The sequence below is a fragment of the Sinohyriopsis cumingii genome, chromosome 9 (assembly GCF_028554795.1).
Source record: "Sinohyriopsis cumingii isolate HCF-2022 chromosome 9, ASM2855479v2, whole genome shotgun sequence".
Lineage (NCBI taxonomy): Eukaryota > Metazoa > Mollusca > Bivalvia > Unionida > Unionidae > Sinohyriopsis > Sinohyriopsis cumingii.
This window is the reverse complement of record NC_142969.1, coordinates 107,683,219-107,701,460: the sequence shown is the minus strand read 5'-3', so window position 1 is coordinate 107,701,460 and position 18,242 is coordinate 107,683,219. Positions and strand designations below refer to the sequence as shown.

Below are 18,242 nucleotides of genomic sequence, written 5' to 3'. Positions count from 1 at the left end.
GCATTCTTGTTGAATGTGTCGACTTTTACTTTGTGAGACGGGTGTAGATTCTAACCTGTCCTAATGGTAACATTTACTCAGGAGTCACCTCTTCAAAATGGTCATCATAATTTTCCCCCAGAAAATGTCCTTTATAAATGACCTATGTGTTACATTCATCTACCTTCTGCAGTCAGTGGACATTTGTTTTCCAGCCAAACAATGGTTTTCCAATGCCTTGAGAAGTCACTGGTACTGCATATCTGCAGCAGTGATCACTCAGTTCTTTGCTTCATGAGAAAGGCATTGTTTAGATAAAGGAATATCAGAATTACTCAATGTGCAAACATGTCTTATCTTGCTTTACTCATTATACTCAAGTCATGTTAATAATGTAGCTCAAAAATGTCAATATGTCAAATTCATAAGCGAGGCAGTTTTATTATTAGGGTAGAGGGTCAAAGCATATTATTTGTTGGATGGTGGGAAAAGTGATTGTGTTATTGCAGAAAAAATAGAAGTTACATTTTGTGTGACACGTATAATCATGTGTCTTCATCTATTTGCCTGTGAGTTAGAATTATCTTAGAAGAAAAACGTTTCTGCTTACAATGAGCAACATCCCTTTACATTATGATCAGGTGTCACCCAAACCTTGTCTGAAAATGCAGGTGAAGTTACGGGTCACAAAGACTAGTCAGGTTTGACAGTATTTTGACATGATCTAGTAGTCAGGTTTGACAGTATTTTGACATGATCTAGTAGTCAGGTTTGACATTATTTTGACATGATCTAGTAGTCAGGTTTGACATTATTTTGAAATGATCTAGTAGTCATGTTTAACATTATTTTGACATGATCTGGTAGTCAGGTTTAACATTATTTTGACATGATCTAGTAGTCAGGTTTAACAGTAATTTGACATGATCTAGTAGTCCATTTTGACAGTTATTTGACATCATCTAGTAGTCCATTTTGACAGTAATTTGACGTGATCTAGTAGTCAGCTTTGACAGTACTTTGACATGATCTAGTAGTCAGGTTTGACAGTATTTTGACATGATCTAGTAGTCAGGTTTGACATTATTTTGACATGATCTAGTAGTCAGGTTTGACATTATTTTGAAATGATCTAGTAGTCAGGTTTAACATTATTTTGACATGATCTGGTAGTCAGATTTAACATTATTTTGACATGATCTAGTAGTCAGGTCTAACAGTAATTTGACATGATCTAGTAGTCCATTTTGACAGTTATTTGACATCATCTAGTAGTCCATTTTGACAGTAATTTGACATGATCTGGTAGTCAGGTTTGACAGTACTTTGACATGATGATAAATCTGATAATATTTTAACCAAGAAAATCTAAGATTTTGGGAAAAGTTGTTAAAACACTAAACTTTTATTATCTGCTTTAAGGATCTTTTACTTTACATCATTCTACAGAATTTCATCATCTTTACATTTTTTATTTTATCTCACACTTTATATTTATATTTATCTGGAAGGGTCTATCTATAGCTACTACTGTGCTAAGGTACCATAAAATACTGCTACACACACACACACAGATAGACACACACACAGTATGGCCAAAAAGGGGTGATATTGAAAATATTATCACTATGCTTTCTGAATAAAAGGTCATATCAACACTAAAAGATAACATAGTGTTTTCACTAAAAGATAAAATAGTGTTTTCACTAGATGATAACACAGGGTTTTCACTAAAAGATAATATAGGGTTTTCACTAAAAGATAACTTAGGGTTTTCACTAAAAGATAAGACAGGGTTTTCATTAAAAGATAATATCAGGTTTTCACTAAATGATAACACAGGGTTTTCACTAAAATATTACATAGGGTTTTCACTAAAAGATAACATAGGGTTTTCACCAGAAGACTTATTATGCTGTCTAGTTGATCGTAAATGAAAATGGTGCCACTTAGAAATTCAATATGGCTACCACAGTGGCCATCCTTAAAATGTTGTTATTGCAACTCCTCCTGAATGGATGGTCAGTCAAAGCAAGATTGTCATGAAAAGATTTGTTGTGATGTATAGGCTGTCTTAAATGAAAATGGTGCTGATCTAATGTTCAATATGGCTGCCATCTTGAAAATCTTATTAGTAATAGAAAGTCATATTGACCATATATTTTAACCAAATGACATATTATAATGTCTGGCTGGTGCTAAATGAAAATGTTAGCACTCAAGCATCAAGTACCTGCCATGATCTTAAAAACCATTTTATTGCTTCCTCTCCAGAATGGATGATCGTATCATGCTGAGTTTTCACTAAAAGACTTCTCATGAAGTCTTGTTGGTCCTAAATAAAAATGGTGGCAACCTGTTGTCCAATATTGCCACTATGGCTGCCAGCTTAAAAACCATGTTATTGTTACTCCTATTGAAGGGGGATTCACTAGAAGTCTTTTTACTGTTTCTGGTAGGTCTTGAATGAAAACTGATTACCAGTAGGGTCACCACAGAATCATCTCAAAGATCATGTTATCTCTACTATCCCTGCATGGAAATTGATACCAACGTTGGGTTTTGGTTGATTGAAAATAATAATGATGCCAAGATGACATCAAATTTGGTCAGTTTGGCAACCAGCTTCAAAATCTGTATGTATATTTGTTGAGGTAATTTTGCATGTAATTGATGAGATTTTTTGCCACTCTTAAAACTGTTAGGAATTTAATCAAACTTGGCAAATAGGCTTTGTTAGGAATTTGATCAAACTTGGTAAATAGGCTTTGTTAGGAATTTGATCAAACTTGGTAAATAGGCTTTGTTAGGAATTTGATCAAACTTGCTAAATAGGCTTTGTTAGGAATTTGATCAAACTTGGTAAATAGGCTTTTATTAAGAACACCATCCATAGCTGGGTGATTATGAATGAGATATTGTATTTGTTTCTCATAATTTGTCAACACTAGCAACATTATTTCTGATCTAGATTTTGATGATGCTTGTTAAGCAGACCTACATTATCAAGATGTTGAATGAATTTGATTAGGAGCAAGATTTATGCATATTAATGAAGTAACCTTGTATCTGATTGGCCAGACTTTTTACCACAGTGGTGACCAAAGTTCAGTCGCATGTTGTTCCACTGTCGTAGATAAGATTAGAAATAAAATTCTGTAATCAAAATCATGAACTAGTTTGATTATGACCAAGACACTGTGCATATTTATTAGGTATTTATCTTTGGAATGAAATTTTATCAGACATTATAAAAAAGTCAAATCAACATGTTAAGTCTGATCTTTAGTTTACATTGCTTGTATTCTTACAATGCTACATAGGTGAAATGGTTGACCATTATACAAGCCAGGTGAGTGATATCAGACCCTTCTGGGCCCCTTATTTTAAGAGATTTTATTTTACCCTTATTTTTTTATTGAAGTACTTACCTTTGTCTCAGTGTAAATATATAATGAAATATTGTTTCCATGAACAGATTTCTCTGGTACCTCAAGGGTTCCTATGTAGTTTTAAAAACATATAATGAAATATTGTTTCCATGAACAGATTTCTCTGGTCCCTCATAGGGTTCCCGTGTAGTTTTAAATAAAAAATAAAAATAATTATGCTCATATTTCACGAAGAAGATGGGATGAGATGATAATGATGAAAGTGGAGAGGAGGACCTCACCTGAATCATTATTACAGTGCATGGTTTAATAAAAAATGTAATAACATTCAAAATTCATCATTCCCTTTGTCTTTTAATTATTACATGATATTAGGTCCTTTCACTTTATCTCCCCTTTTGTTTCAGATTCATCGGTTCTGCATGGTATTTGTCCTCCTCTGCACGGCAGCATCCTTTGTCTTGATATTTGTTCACGTGAATGGTTATAGTGTGGTATGTATTATCCATGGCTGACTTATTTACAAGTCACATTCCTGTTTCTTGTCAGTTATAACATTTTGCTGCACAGGTTTTGTATGTATCATCAAATTTACTGCTGTTATTGTTATGGAATTTTTTTAATGAACTGATGAAAAATCATTTTTAAAGAAAATGACGTCACAGATTTGGGTGATACATACAATGATACATATAAATGATACATACAAATGATAACCCTTTGTAATTATTACGAGAGTCAAAGGGGATGTTGACAATTTCACTATTTTTGTATCGCAGAAGAAAATGTACCAGAAAAGTCATGCCATATATTAATGTACCAAAAAGGTCATGCCATATATTAATGTACCAAAAAGGTCATGCCATATATTAACGTACCAAAAAGGCCATGCCATATATTAATGTATTGAAAAGGTCATGCTATATATTATCTTTGTCACATTAAAACTTTTCATTTATATGCCAATAATAAGTTGAAATGAATGAACATATATTAAATTATGACATATAAAACATGAAGTGGACAAGAAATAGGATGTGATCAAACTACACATGCATGGGTGATATTTTGACATGTATTATGTACAGTGTACAGTAGTGCCACTGAATTATGCAAATTGAAGAGATTTTGAATGCAAATTAAAGTATATAATTTTAAATACATACTATCAATAAAAATCTGTTATGACAGTAGTGAGTGGTACTGTTAGTCGCATGGGAGTTTGTATTGGCCAAATAAAATGCACTAAATGACCTGAATTTTGAATGTGCATCACTGCCAACTTACAATATCAATGCATGTGCAAAGCATGCACAGACAGACAGAGACACACACACGTAACACCTTAATGCAGATTGAAAAAATATGTATTAAGGGAATGTTTGGAGAATATTTTACATATAGCGGTAGATTAATAACAAATCAAAAATAATGACCAATGACATTTACAAGCCAATTCTGAAATTATATACTACCATGGGTAGACACTGAGCAAAACACCAAATTTGCATTCAAATAATGGTATATACTTTATCAAACATTAATGATGACAGAATTACTGATAACATAAATACAATTTCTCTCATCAGCTATTTTTAATGTTATAAACTTGTAAGTTCCTTAATTTATTAGAATGTTTGCATTATCTATCCTTGCTTTCAGATTGAAGGCAGTGAATTTCAGAAATCACATCCAATTATCGGAATTGTTGTGATGAGTCTTACAGTAATGAATGTAAGTAACAATTTGTATAATATATATTTTTACTGTAAATAATTGTACATCAATATTTTTTGCTGTAAAAAATGCTATGATTTTTTGTTTACTGTAAATTGTGAGGTTGTTTTGTTAAATGGTCTGTTTGTACATACTTTTGTGGGTTTGGTTGCTTGGGCTTGAATATTTAGTTTAGTTGTTAATTTTGGACACTAAATTAAACAATTTTATTTGTTGTTGGACAGAGAAATAAGATTAATATTTTTGTCATCCAAACACATTTATAAAATGGCAGTGTCAGCAAAGGCATTATCATTTGTGTTGGCAAAGATGTTATCACTAGTGTTGGTGAAAATATCCTTATTGTTGGCAAAGACCTTATTGTTTGCATTAGCAAAGGCCTTATCATTCATGTTGGCAAAGGGCATTATCACTGATGTTGACAAAGGCATGAGTCTTCAATTTTCAAATTTAGCTTCATTCTTCTGAATTGGTTGCATTTACATTTATGAAACTTAGTGTTGACTCAAAAGTTGTTTAAAGCCTGTGACTTCCATCCAGTAATTAAACTGGCATGACACAAAGGTTAATTAAAGATTGTGACTTCCACCCCCAGTTATACTGTAATTGACTCAAAGGTTAATTAAAGACCATGACTTCAGTTATACTGTAATAGACTCAAAGGTAAATTAAAGATTGTGACTTCTACTCTCAGTTATACTGTAATAGACTCAAAGCTTAATTAAAGATTGTGATTTCCACCCCCAGTCATACTGTAATTGACTCAAAGGTTAATTAAAGACTGTGACTTCCACTCCCAGTCATACTGTAAAAGAATCAAATGTTAATTAAAGACCGTGACTTCAGTTATACTGTAATTGACTCAAAGGTAAATTAAACACTGACTTCCATTCCCAGTAATACTATAATTGACTCAAAGGTTAATTAAAGACCGTGACTTCCACCCCCGGTTATACCGAAAATGAATCACAGGTTAATTAAAGACTGTGGCTTCAGTTATACTGTAATAGAATTAAAGATGGTGACTTCCACTCCCAGTTATACTGTAATAGACTCAAAGGTTAATTAAAGATTTTGACTTCCACTCCCAGTCATACTGTAATAGACTCAAAGGTTCAATAAAGACTGTGACTTCATTTATACTGTAATTGACTCCAAGGTTAATTAAAGACTATGACTTCCACTCCCAGTTATACTGTAACAGACTCAAAGGTTAATTGAAGACTATGACTTCCACTCCCAGTTATACTGTAATTGACTCAAAGGTTAATTAAAGACTATGACTTCCACTCCCAGTCATACTGTAATTGACTCAAAGGTTAATTAAAGACTATGACTTCCACTCCCAGTTATACTGTAACAGACTCAAAGGTTAATTGAAGACCGTGACTTCCACCCCCGGTTATACTGAAAATGAATCACAGGTTAATTAAAGACTGTGGCTTCAGTTACACTGTAATAGAATTAAAGATTGTGACTTCCACTCCCAGTTATACTGTAATAGACTCAAAGGTTAATTAAAGATTTTGACTTCCACTCCCAGTCATACTGTAATAGACTCAAAGGTTCAATAAAGACTGTGACTTCATTTATACTGTAATTGACTCCAAGGTTAATTAAAGACTATGACTTCCACTCCCAGTTATACTGTAACAGACTCAAAGGTTAATTGAAGACTATGACTTCCACTCCCAGTTATACTGTAATTGACTCAAAGGTTAATTAAAGACTATGACTTCCACTCCCAGTTATACTGTAACAGACTCAAAGGTTAATTGAAGACTATGACTTCCACTCCCAGTTATACTGTAATTGACTCAAAGGTTAATTAAAGACTATGACTTCCACTCCCAGTTATACTGTAATTGACTCAAAGGTTAAGTAAAGACTGTGACTTACACTCCCAGTCATACTGTAATAGACTCATGGTTAATTAAAAATTGTGACTTACATTCCCAGTTATACTGTAATTGACTCAAAGGTTAATTAAACACTGTGACTTCCACTCCCAGTTGTACTGTAATAGACTAAAAGCTTAATTAAAGACTGTGACTTCCACTCCCAGTTATACTGTAATAGACTCAAAGGTTAATTAAAGACCATGACTTCAGTTATACTGTAATTGACTCAAAGGTTAATTAAAGACCATGACTTCAGTTATACTGTAATAGACTCAAAGGTAAATTAAAGATTGTGACTTCCACTCTCAGTTATACTGTAATAGACTCAAAGGTTAATTAAAGACTGTGACTTCAGTTATATTGTAATTGACTCAAAAGTTAATTAAACACTGACTTCCACTGTTTGTTCTTTTTTCATTGTTTTATGTCTTTTATGCCATGTCAAAGTGGGTCAGTATTTCTTGGGTCAAGATCATTTTCTGAATTAATTTTTGTATTAGTGTTTATAAAAATTGCTGCTGGAGATTGCTTAAATGTATTTGTTCATCTGATATAAACTTTACCCTCATCATCAGATACTTTGAAACGACTAAACATTCAGTAAGATGAAGGGAAATATTTTGCATTATTTAATAATATTTTATTCTTATATTTTGATGGAAATATATATATCAGCCAGTGTATTACATGGACCCTTATGTCAGCTAATCATGAATATACTGATCCCATGATCTCTTTATTTCAGCCAATCATGGCCCTGTTTAGACCACATCCTGATGATCAAAAGAGACCTGTATTCAACTTCTTCCACTGGGGGGTTGGAACCAGTGCACACATCTTAGCAAGTAAGTGTGAATGGGACTCACTTTTTATTATGCTTTCTTTTTTAATGCATCTTATATGCTTTTAAATTTCTTGCTATACGGACACCTTTTTAGGGTCTTATTTCTCCATCTATACTGTTCCGTAGCACAATTACATAAAAGGGCAGCAGATCAGACCAAGAAATTTTATGGGCATATTGGCAAGTGTATGATGGTGACCTAATTAGAATTTTTAGTCTAAAAGTAGTTTTTCTTTTCTTCATTCTTATAACTTTTTGAACGTGGACATTTTGGGTGAAAACTTTGATTTTTCAAAACCTGTTAGACCTGGGTAGATGGAATTCAGAAGGCATGTTTCTATACATTTGTAGATAGCCCGATTAGATTAACACTTAATTGTAATGGTAGGGTTAGGGTTAGGTCTTGGCAGCCTTTTGGTAAATTTTTTGCTTACTCAGATGTTCTTGTTTGTTTTGTTGAAAACCTTGCTAGCACAAGTACACAGAAACTACATGAGCACAATTACAAAGAAACCACATGAGTACAATTACCCCAGAAACCACATGAGCTCAATTACATAGAAACCACATGAGCACAAGTACACAGAAATGACATAAGCACAAGTACACAGAAACAACATGAACACAATTACATAGAAACCACATAAGTACAATTACCCTAGAAACCACATGAGCTCAATTACACAGAAACTTCATGAGCACAAGTACACAGAAACCACATTAGCACAATTGCATAGAAACCAACATGAGTACAATTACCGTAGAAACCACATGAGCTCAATTACATAGAAACCACATGAGCACAAGTACATGGAAATGACATAAGCACAATCACACAGAAACCATGTTAGCACAATTACAAAGAAACCACGTGCCCTGTGGAAAGGAAGTTTGATATTCATAACTGTATACACATGTAGAGACCTGTTGTGATTTTTATATTTTTTAAATGAATTTTAAAAGCTTTATCAGGTTTTCAGACTTAGAACTTTTTGTCTTTGGTGGAGACTGACATGTTTAAAAAAGCACAAAAAAACTGTTTTCTCAGATGTGACTTTAAATCTAATTATGTTTGCATTTTGTTGAAAGATGTGACTAAACCTAATTCTTTAAATTTTGTCTACAGGCTTGGATTTAAATTTATTTATTTTGCTTTTTGCCCAAGACACGATCTTAAATTTTGCCCAAATGCCAGTAATAGTACCTACCTCAACAAACTTTATCAGAGAAATGTTCCTGTTGCTACTGGCTACTACCAATTGAATCTTGAAAGTTGAATAGAGGTCTTCATTTTTCTAATGGCCCAAATATTTGTATTTAGATGGAATAAGAGCATTATTGTATGGTAGGTATATGGGAAAAGAGCATTATTGTATGGTAGGTAGATGGGAAAAGAGCATTATTGTATGGTAGGTAGATGGGAAAAGAGCATTATTGTATGGTAGGTATATGGGAAAAGAGCATTGCTGTATGGTAGGTAGATGGGAAAAGAGCATTATTGTATGGTAGGTAGATGGAAAAAAGAGCATTATTGTATGGTAGGTAGATGGGAAAAGAGCATTATTGTATGGTAGGTAGATGGGAAAAGAGCATTATTGTATGGTAGGTAGATGGAAAAAGAGTATTGTTGTATGGTAGGTATATGGGAAAAGAGCATTGCTGTATGGTAGGTAGATGGAAAAAAGAGCATTATTGTATGGTAGGTATATGGGAAAAGAGCATTGCTGTATGGTAGGTAGATGGAAAAAAGAGCATTATTGTATGGTAGGTATATGGGAAAAGAGCATTGCTGTATGGTAGGTATATGGTAAAAGAGCATTGCTGTATGGTAGGTAGATGGAAAAAAGAGCATTATTGTATGGTAGGTATATGGGAAAAGAGCATTGCTGTATGGTAGGTAGATGGAAAAAAGAGCATTATTGTATGGTAGGTAGATGGGAAAAGAGCATTATTGTATGGTAGGTAGATGGAAAAAAGAGCATTATTGTATGGTAGGTAGATGGAAAAAGAGTATTGTTGTATGGTAGGTATATGGTAAAAGAGCATTGCTGTATGGTAGGTAGATGGAAAAAAGAGCATTATTGTATGGTAGGTATATGGGAAAAGAGCATTGCTGTATGGTAGGTAGATGGAAAAAAGAGCATTATTGTATGGTAGGTAGATGGGAAAAGAGCATTATTGTATGGTAGGTAGATGGAAAAAAGAGCATTATTGTATGGTAGGTAGATGGAAAAAGAGTATTGTTGTATGGTAGGTATATGGGAAAAGAGCATTGCTGTATGGTAGGTAGATGGAAAAAAGAGCATTATTGTATGGTAGGTATATGGGAAAAGAGCATTATTGTATGGTAGGTAGATGGAAAAAGAGTATTGTTGTATGGTAGGTATATGGGAAAAGAGCATTGCTGTATGGTAGGTAGATGGAAAAAAGAGCATTATTGTATGGTAGGTATATGGGAAAAGAGCATTGCTGTATGGTAGGTAGATGGAAAAAAGAACATTATTGTATGGTAGGTAGATGGGAAAAGAGCATTGCTATATGGTAGGTAGATGGAAAAAAGAGCATTATTGTATGGTAGGTAGATGGAAAAAGAGTATTGTTGTATGCTAGGTAGATGGGAAAAGAGTATTGTTGTATGCTAGGTAGATGGAAAAATAGTATTGTTGTATGCTAGGTAGATGGGAAAAGAGTATTGTTGTATGCTAGGTAGATGGAAAAAGAGTATTGTTGTATGCTAGGTAGATGGAAAAAGAGTATTGTTGTATGCTAGGTAGATGGGAAAAGAGTATTGTTGTATGCTAGGTAAATGGGACAAGAGCATTATTGTATGCTAGATAAATGGGACAAGAGCATTATTGTATGCTAGGTAGATGGGAAAAGAGCATTATTGTATGCTAGGTAAATGGGAATAGAGCACTGTTGTATGCTAGGTAAATGGGAAAAGAGCATTGTTATATGTTAGAGTAGATGGGAAGAGATCATTATTTTATGCTAGGTAGATGGAAAAAGCATTATTGTATGTTAGGTAAATGGGACAAGAGCATTATTGTATGCTAGGGAGATTGGAAAAGAGCATTATTATATGTTAGGTAGATTGGAAAAGAGCATTGTTGTAGCTAGGTAGATGGGAAAAGGGCATTATTGTATGCTAGGTAAATGGGAATAGAGCACTGTTGTATGCTAGGTAAATGGGAAAAGAGCATTGTTATATGTTAGAGTAGATGGGAAGAGATCATTATTTTATGCTAGGTAGATGGAAAAAGCATTATTTTATGCAAGGTAAATGGGACAGGAGCATTATTGTATGCTAGAGTAGATGGAAAAAGCATTATTGGATGCTAAGTAGATGGGAAAAGAGCATTGTTGTATGATAGGTGGATGGAGAAAGAGCATTATTGTATGCTTGGTGGATGGAAAAAGAGCATTGTTGTATGCTTTGTTGATGGCAAAAGAGAATTGTTGAATTCATGTATATTTACAATGTAAAATGGGACCATAATTTCACATTGCACTTAAGCAATCTATGCAATTAAGCGATATGCATTTAAGTGGAGCAGACTGTTTATTTATTGCCATCTTATTACCAGCTAAAGAAAGCAGATGTTTATGCCCTGTCACATGCATGCTCTTTAATAAAAGGAACCCAACTAGGTACATGACCTGTATTGTTTCTATTGCTGGCCTCCTGTAGGCCTAAATCCAATAGGTACATGACCTGTATTGTTTCTATTGCTGGCCTCCTATAGGCCTAAATCCAATAGGTACATGACCTGTATTGTTTCTATTGCTGGCCTCCTGTAGGCCTAAATCCAATAGGTACATGACCTGTATTGTTTCTATTGCTGGCCTCCTGTAGGCCTAAATCCAACAGGTACATGACCTGTATTGCTTCTATTGATGGCCTCCTGTAGGCCTAAATGCAACAGGTACATGACCTGTATTGTTTCTATTGCTGGCCTCCTGTAGGCCTAAATCCAACAGGTACATGACCTGTATTGTTTCTATTGCTGGCCTCCTGTAGGCCTAAATCCAACAGGTACATGACCTGTATTGCTTCTATTGCTGGCCTCCTATAGGCCTAAATCCAATAGGTACATGACCTTATTGCTTCTATTGGTGGCCTCCTATAGGCCTAAGTCCAAACTATTGTATCACAAAAACGTTAAATGGTGAAAATTACAAAGTAGAACTCATCCACATCATTAACTTTATCATCTCTACTCATCCACATCATTAACTTTATCATCTCTACTCATCCACATCATTAACTTTATCATCTCTACTCATCTACATCATTAACTTTATCATCTCTACTCATCCACATCATTAACTTTATCATCTCTACTTTCAAATAGATGAAACAGCTTGTTTAGTTCATCCACAAAAAATCTAATACAATGAAAGTTGAAGCATCTGCTGCATGAGTGTACATTGTTTATTTACAATCAAAATAGTTCCTAATACATGATACTATTTTTAGACACATCATGCAAGATAAAACCATGCAGCATGGGAAAATACTGTATAATTTTGACAATGTAAAGTGAATGTAGCTAAATATTAGCATATAATTAAACTAAATATTTTTATCATACATCCCATCTTATATCTGCAGTGTAACTGAATATTTTCATATATTCTGTATGTTGTTAACAATATAGTTGAATATTTTTATCATATGTCCCATGCATTGCCTGCACTGTAACTGACTACATTTATAATGTATCCCATGCAGTGTAACTAAATACTTATGTCATCTGTCCCATGCACTGTAACTAAATACTTTTTTCATCTGTCCCATGCACTGTAACTAAATACTTTTATCATCTGTCCCATGCACTGTAACTAAATACTTTTTTCATCTGTCCCATGCACTGTAACTAAATACTTTTATCATCTGTCCTATGCACTGTAACTAAATACTTGTGTCATCTGTCCCATGCACTGTAACTAAATACTTTTTTCATCTGTCCCATGCACTGTAACTAAATACTTTTATCATCTGTCCTATGCACTGTAACTAAATACTTGTGTCATCTGTCCCATGCAGTGTAACAATACTTATATCATTTGTCCCATGCAGTATAACTAATTATTATATGCTCATTTTTTCCCCCGTTAACTTTACATTGTCAGAATCATGCAGTATTACCCGATATTGAATCTGCGCAACAATACACATAGCATTCACGCGCATAAAGGAACTACTTTCTATTGTAAACAAACAATGGACACAGACGCCAGCACTTTTGATTTGTACACAAATCATGTACACTCACGTAAGAGGCTCTTTACATTGCGGTTCTTTAAATTTGTTTCTGAATGAGCTAAAACAGATGTTTCGTGGACTGCCACATACCAGCTGCTTTGGCACTTTCCGCATTGATACAATGTTACGGATTTAGGCTAGTTACAGTATATAACAGATGCAAGATAAGGTCCTTACAAATAACATACAAGTGACAAGTCATATCCTCTCTTCTTTAGCTGGTGATAAGAATGGCAAAATTAAAAATACTTACAGTTTTACATCCTCAATTTCCTCAAAATGTATTTTCTTAATTCTGCAAATTCGAATTACATGAGCCATGTCATAGGTTTTCAATCTGGATTACACATTTTGAAATTGTGCTGTAATTTCGATGATAAGTGCAATTGCATCCTCCTTACTGCACTCAAAATGAAATAAGCATTAAATTCCGTAGTGTCTTTTTGATAATTGCAATTGAAAGACTTCATATTTTTCCCACATTATGATTTCAAACATTCATTGACAGAAACAGAAACACATTTGCAGATGTAAACATGCTTTTCCCATGCTGCTTCAATCTGATGTATTTCATGTATAATTTGCACAGATCAATCCAGTCCAAAATCACAAACTTTCATCGAATCGAAACAAAATACCAAAATATATTCATTCCAGATCAGATGGAAAAGTTGTTGCAATGTGCATTCATTCACAATATGACTGCAAATTTCAATTTTAACTAGACATGCCATTTTCTTTTGAAAGTTATGTCGAGTGCGCGACTAAGTTCAGATTTATCTGGGCGGAGTTATGTGCGCATTAATAATGATGTTGTTGTGTAATGATAAATCTGTTCTTGTGTATTTAGTTTGGAATACGGCATTCATTCATTTACGTTGTTTCTTGTAGTGTATTTTGTTTATATAAGTAAGCCTTAGGTAGAATAAGAAAATGAGCATATAATAAAAAGGTTACTGCATTTGTATGGGAAAATATGAACTCGTTTTGTCAGATGGATATACTGCACTCCCAAGGTCGTGCAGTATTCCAACCAAAAAGCTCATTCATATTTTCCCATACAAATGCAGTAATCTATAAATACTTTTATAATCTGTCCCATGCACTGTAACTTTAAACATTTATCTGCCCCATGCAGTGTAACTAAATACTTTTATCATCTGTCCCATGCCATGTAACTAAATACTTTTATCTGTCCCATGCAGTGTAACTTTAAACATTTATCTGCCCCATGCAGTGTAACAATACTTTTATCATCTGTCCCATGCACTGTAACTAATACTTGTGTCATTTTTCCCATGCACTGTAACTTATATTTGTATCATCTGTCCCATGCAGTGTAACTTTAAACATTTATCTGCCCCATGCAGTGTAACAATACTTTTATCATCTGTCCCATGCGCTGTAACTAAATACTTGTGTCATCTGTCCCATGCACTGTAACTTTAATACATTTATCTGCCCCATGCAGTGTAACAATACTTTTATCATCTGTCCCATGCACTAACTAAATACTTTTATCATTTGTCCTATGCACTGTAACTAAATACTTTTATCATCTGTCCCATGCATTGTAACTAAATACTTTTATCATCTGTCCCATGCACTAACTAAATACTTTTATCATCTGTCCCATGCATTGTAACTAAATACTTTTATCATCTGTCCCATGCATTGTAACAATACTTTTATCATCTGTCCCATGCATTGTAACTAAATACTTTTATCATCTGTCCCATGCATTGTAACAATACTTTTATCATCTATCCCATGCATTGTAACTAAATACTTTTATCATCTGTCCCATGCACTGTAACTAAATACTTGTGTCATCTGTCCCATGCACTGTAACTTTAATACATTTATCTGCCCCATGCAGTGTAACAATACTTTTATCATCTGTCCCATGCACTAACTAAATACTTTTATCATTTGTCCTATGCACTGTAACTAAATACTTTTATCATCTGTCCCATGCATTGTAACTAAATACTTTTATCATCTGTCCCATGCACTAACTAAATACTTTTATCATCTGTCCCATGCATTGTAACTAAATACTTTTATCATCTGTCCCATGCATTGTAACTAAATACTTTTATCATCTGTCCCATGCATTGTAACAATACTTTTATCATCTGTCCCATGCATTGTAACTAAATACTTTTATCATCTGTCCCATGCATTGTAACTAAATACTTTTATCATCTGTCCCATGCATTGTAACTAAATACTTTTATCATCTGTCCCATGCATTGTAACAATACTTTTATCATCTGTCCCATGCATTGTAACTAAATACTTTTATCATCTGTCCCATGCACTGTAACTAAATACTTGTGTCATCTGTCCCATGCACTGTAACTTTAATACATTTATCTGCCCCATGCAGTGTAACAATACTTTTATCATCTGTCCCATGCACTAACTAAATACTTTTATCATTTGTCCTATGCACTGTAACTAAATACTTTTATCATCTGTCCCATGCATTGTAACTAAATACTTTTATCATCTGTCCCATGCACTAACTAAATACTTTTATCATCTGTCCCATGCATTGTAACTAAATACTTTTATCATCTGTCCCATGCATTGTAACTAAATACTTTTATCATCTGTCCCATGCATTGTAACAATACTTTTATCATCTGTCCCATGCATTGTAACTAAATACTTTTATCATCTGTCCCATGCATTGTAACTAAATACTTTTATCATCTGTCCCATGCATTGTAACAATACTTTTATCATTTGTCCCATGCATTGTAACTAAATACTTTTATCATCTGTCCCATGCACTAACTAAATACTTTTATCATCTGTCCTATATGTTTATAATGCATGTATTGTGTATGTGTTACTAATAGATTATAACAGAATTTAGTTTCTATAATACAAAAGACATGTTAAAATAAATTTTATTTACTTTTATCTTTTGTAGGATTCACACTGTTATACTTTCTTAAGAGGGCCTCAAGAGAAAATTGTTCTTGAATAAATAGGGCAGCCTATAAATAAATTATTATTATTATTATTTCTTGAATGTTGTCCAAAGTATTCTTAAATAATTTTTATCATGTTCCCTCTTTCTTTGTAACAGCAGTTTTTATCCAGTGATCCGGATATATATATATATATATATATATATATATATATATATATATATATATATATATATATATATATATATATATATATATATATATATATATATATAGGTTAAACAAAGGCTTACTTTCTCCATCAAGTCAAAAATTTATGTTTGTAATGCACAGGTACAGTAGTAGAAAACCAATTCATATTATTATTTTGGAGAAAATAGGCTTTATATTTATAATTGCTAACTGTCAGTATAAAATCTGATGCTATAGTCAAAAGATTCACTCTGGAAACACTTTGGGTTTTTTAATTTGAGGAGTAGAATATAAAAATAAATATACAGCTCAGTCTGGGACATTTAAACTCAACAGATCTAATCCAAATTTGGTTCACAGCTAATTGTTTTTCTTCTTTCAGTAATCAACATATTTATTGGAATATCTCTACCCAAAGCGGATGCATCAGAAAAGGTCACATATATCCTATGGGCTTATGTAGCATGGCAGGTTTTCCTGGGAATAGTTCTTACAGTCTATGATTGCTGTCAGAAGAGAGAAGGTGAGAAACTTGTTCATTTAACTTGTTATTGGGAAGAAAGAAATAAAACTCCATATTTTACGATGTATAAAAATAGCTGGTAGCAAGATACTTTATGTTTAACACATGTGCTGAGCAGTAAATATAATATTTGTATCAATATTCCAACCATTTTATTACTTTAAAATTTCAATCAGATATTCTGTAATGTTTGGAAAAGATTGATGAGACATTCTTGAAAACCTTTTTGCTTGTTGGATTTGCATTTTTTATATTTTGACAGCTTGATGATTTGCTTTAAAAATATTTCATCAAATCAGCATGATATAGGTACGGTATGTAAATGAGGGGTCATGACACCATTACTTTAATTCACAACACTTAGGCTGTTGCTGTTCTTGTATCTCACTGTATTTATCTAAAACACATAGGAATTCATTTCACATGTAAATTACTGTACTTATCTAATATTCATAGGAATTCATTTCATGTGTATATTACTGTATTTTTCTCACCCATGTGATAGAGAAATCTAGCTGTTTTGCTAACCTTACTTTTCCTATGTCAGTCTGGTTATCTCAGACCAGTCATCTCAATCATGATATCCATCCGCTATGGACTACTTTATCAAGGAATGCAAGCATTATTATCTTCTGATGGAGTTGTTTTCCAATCAAACAAACAATGACACTTAGGGAAATGTACCAACATAGGTTTTGGACGAGGGAAACAAATAACTTAAAAAATAAGATTTGCATTATAAAAATGATAAAGATGAAACAAGAAGAAAATGAACTACAAGATTAGGAACATCTTGACTGTTAAAGGTGGGAGAGCAAAAGTCAAAAATGTTTACCCCATTGTGCCCAGGTTGAATCATACATGTATCTGCAACCATTAATGACAAATAATGCACTTGCAAATCAGAAGGAATCATTTATCCATCAACACGTTATTCCACAAGCAGGTTTCCCTGTAGCATATCCTTGCACTACTAATAGTAACACTAGCATATCCTTGCACTACTAAGAGTAATACTAACATATCCTTGCACTACTAATAGTAAAACTAGCATATCCTTGCACTACTAATAGAAACACTAGCATATCCTTGCACTACTAATAGAAACACTAGCATATCCTTGCACTACTAATAGTAACACTAGTATATCCTTGCACTACTAATAGAAACACTTGCCATATTTCCAAGACAGACAATACATTTTTTCCAAGAAACCATGAACTGGATAAGTTCAGCACATGATCATGGTTATTCACTAGGGTCATTATTTGGTGGGGTTTCATACACAAGGGTAATTTTACAATTAATATCATTTACAACACCAGTATGTCACAGTTTCACCTCCTCCAAAGAAAAGGAGAGTTATATATGATAACGACACAGCGATCTAATTACCGATGAATAATCCAATCACGGTCACTCATGCTACATGTAACTCTTCGTTATGGCGTATATAGAGC

At 33.4% G+C, this 18,242-nt stretch overlaps 1 protein-coding gene across 4 annotated transcripts in view; it reads left to right on the top strand.

Annotated features, from left to right (window-relative positions):
• LOC149792440 (uncharacterized) overlaps positions 1-18,242 on the top strand; it is a 132,500-nt gene that overhangs the window by 101,850 nt on the left and 12,408 nt on the right. For all 4 annotated transcript variants that reach the window (XM_089971015.1, XM_089971013.1, XM_089971014.1 and 1 more), the window contains 4 exons: positions 3,779-3,865; positions 5,034-5,105; positions 7,755-7,854; positions 16,642-16,782. In XM_089971015.1, coding sequence (XP_089827141.1) covers positions 3,779-3,865; positions 5,034-5,105; positions 7,755-7,854; positions 16,642-16,782 — 400 coding nt within the window. The remainder of the gene's footprint in view (positions 1-3,778; positions 3,866-5,033; positions 5,106-7,754; positions 7,855-16,641; positions 16,783-18,242) is intronic.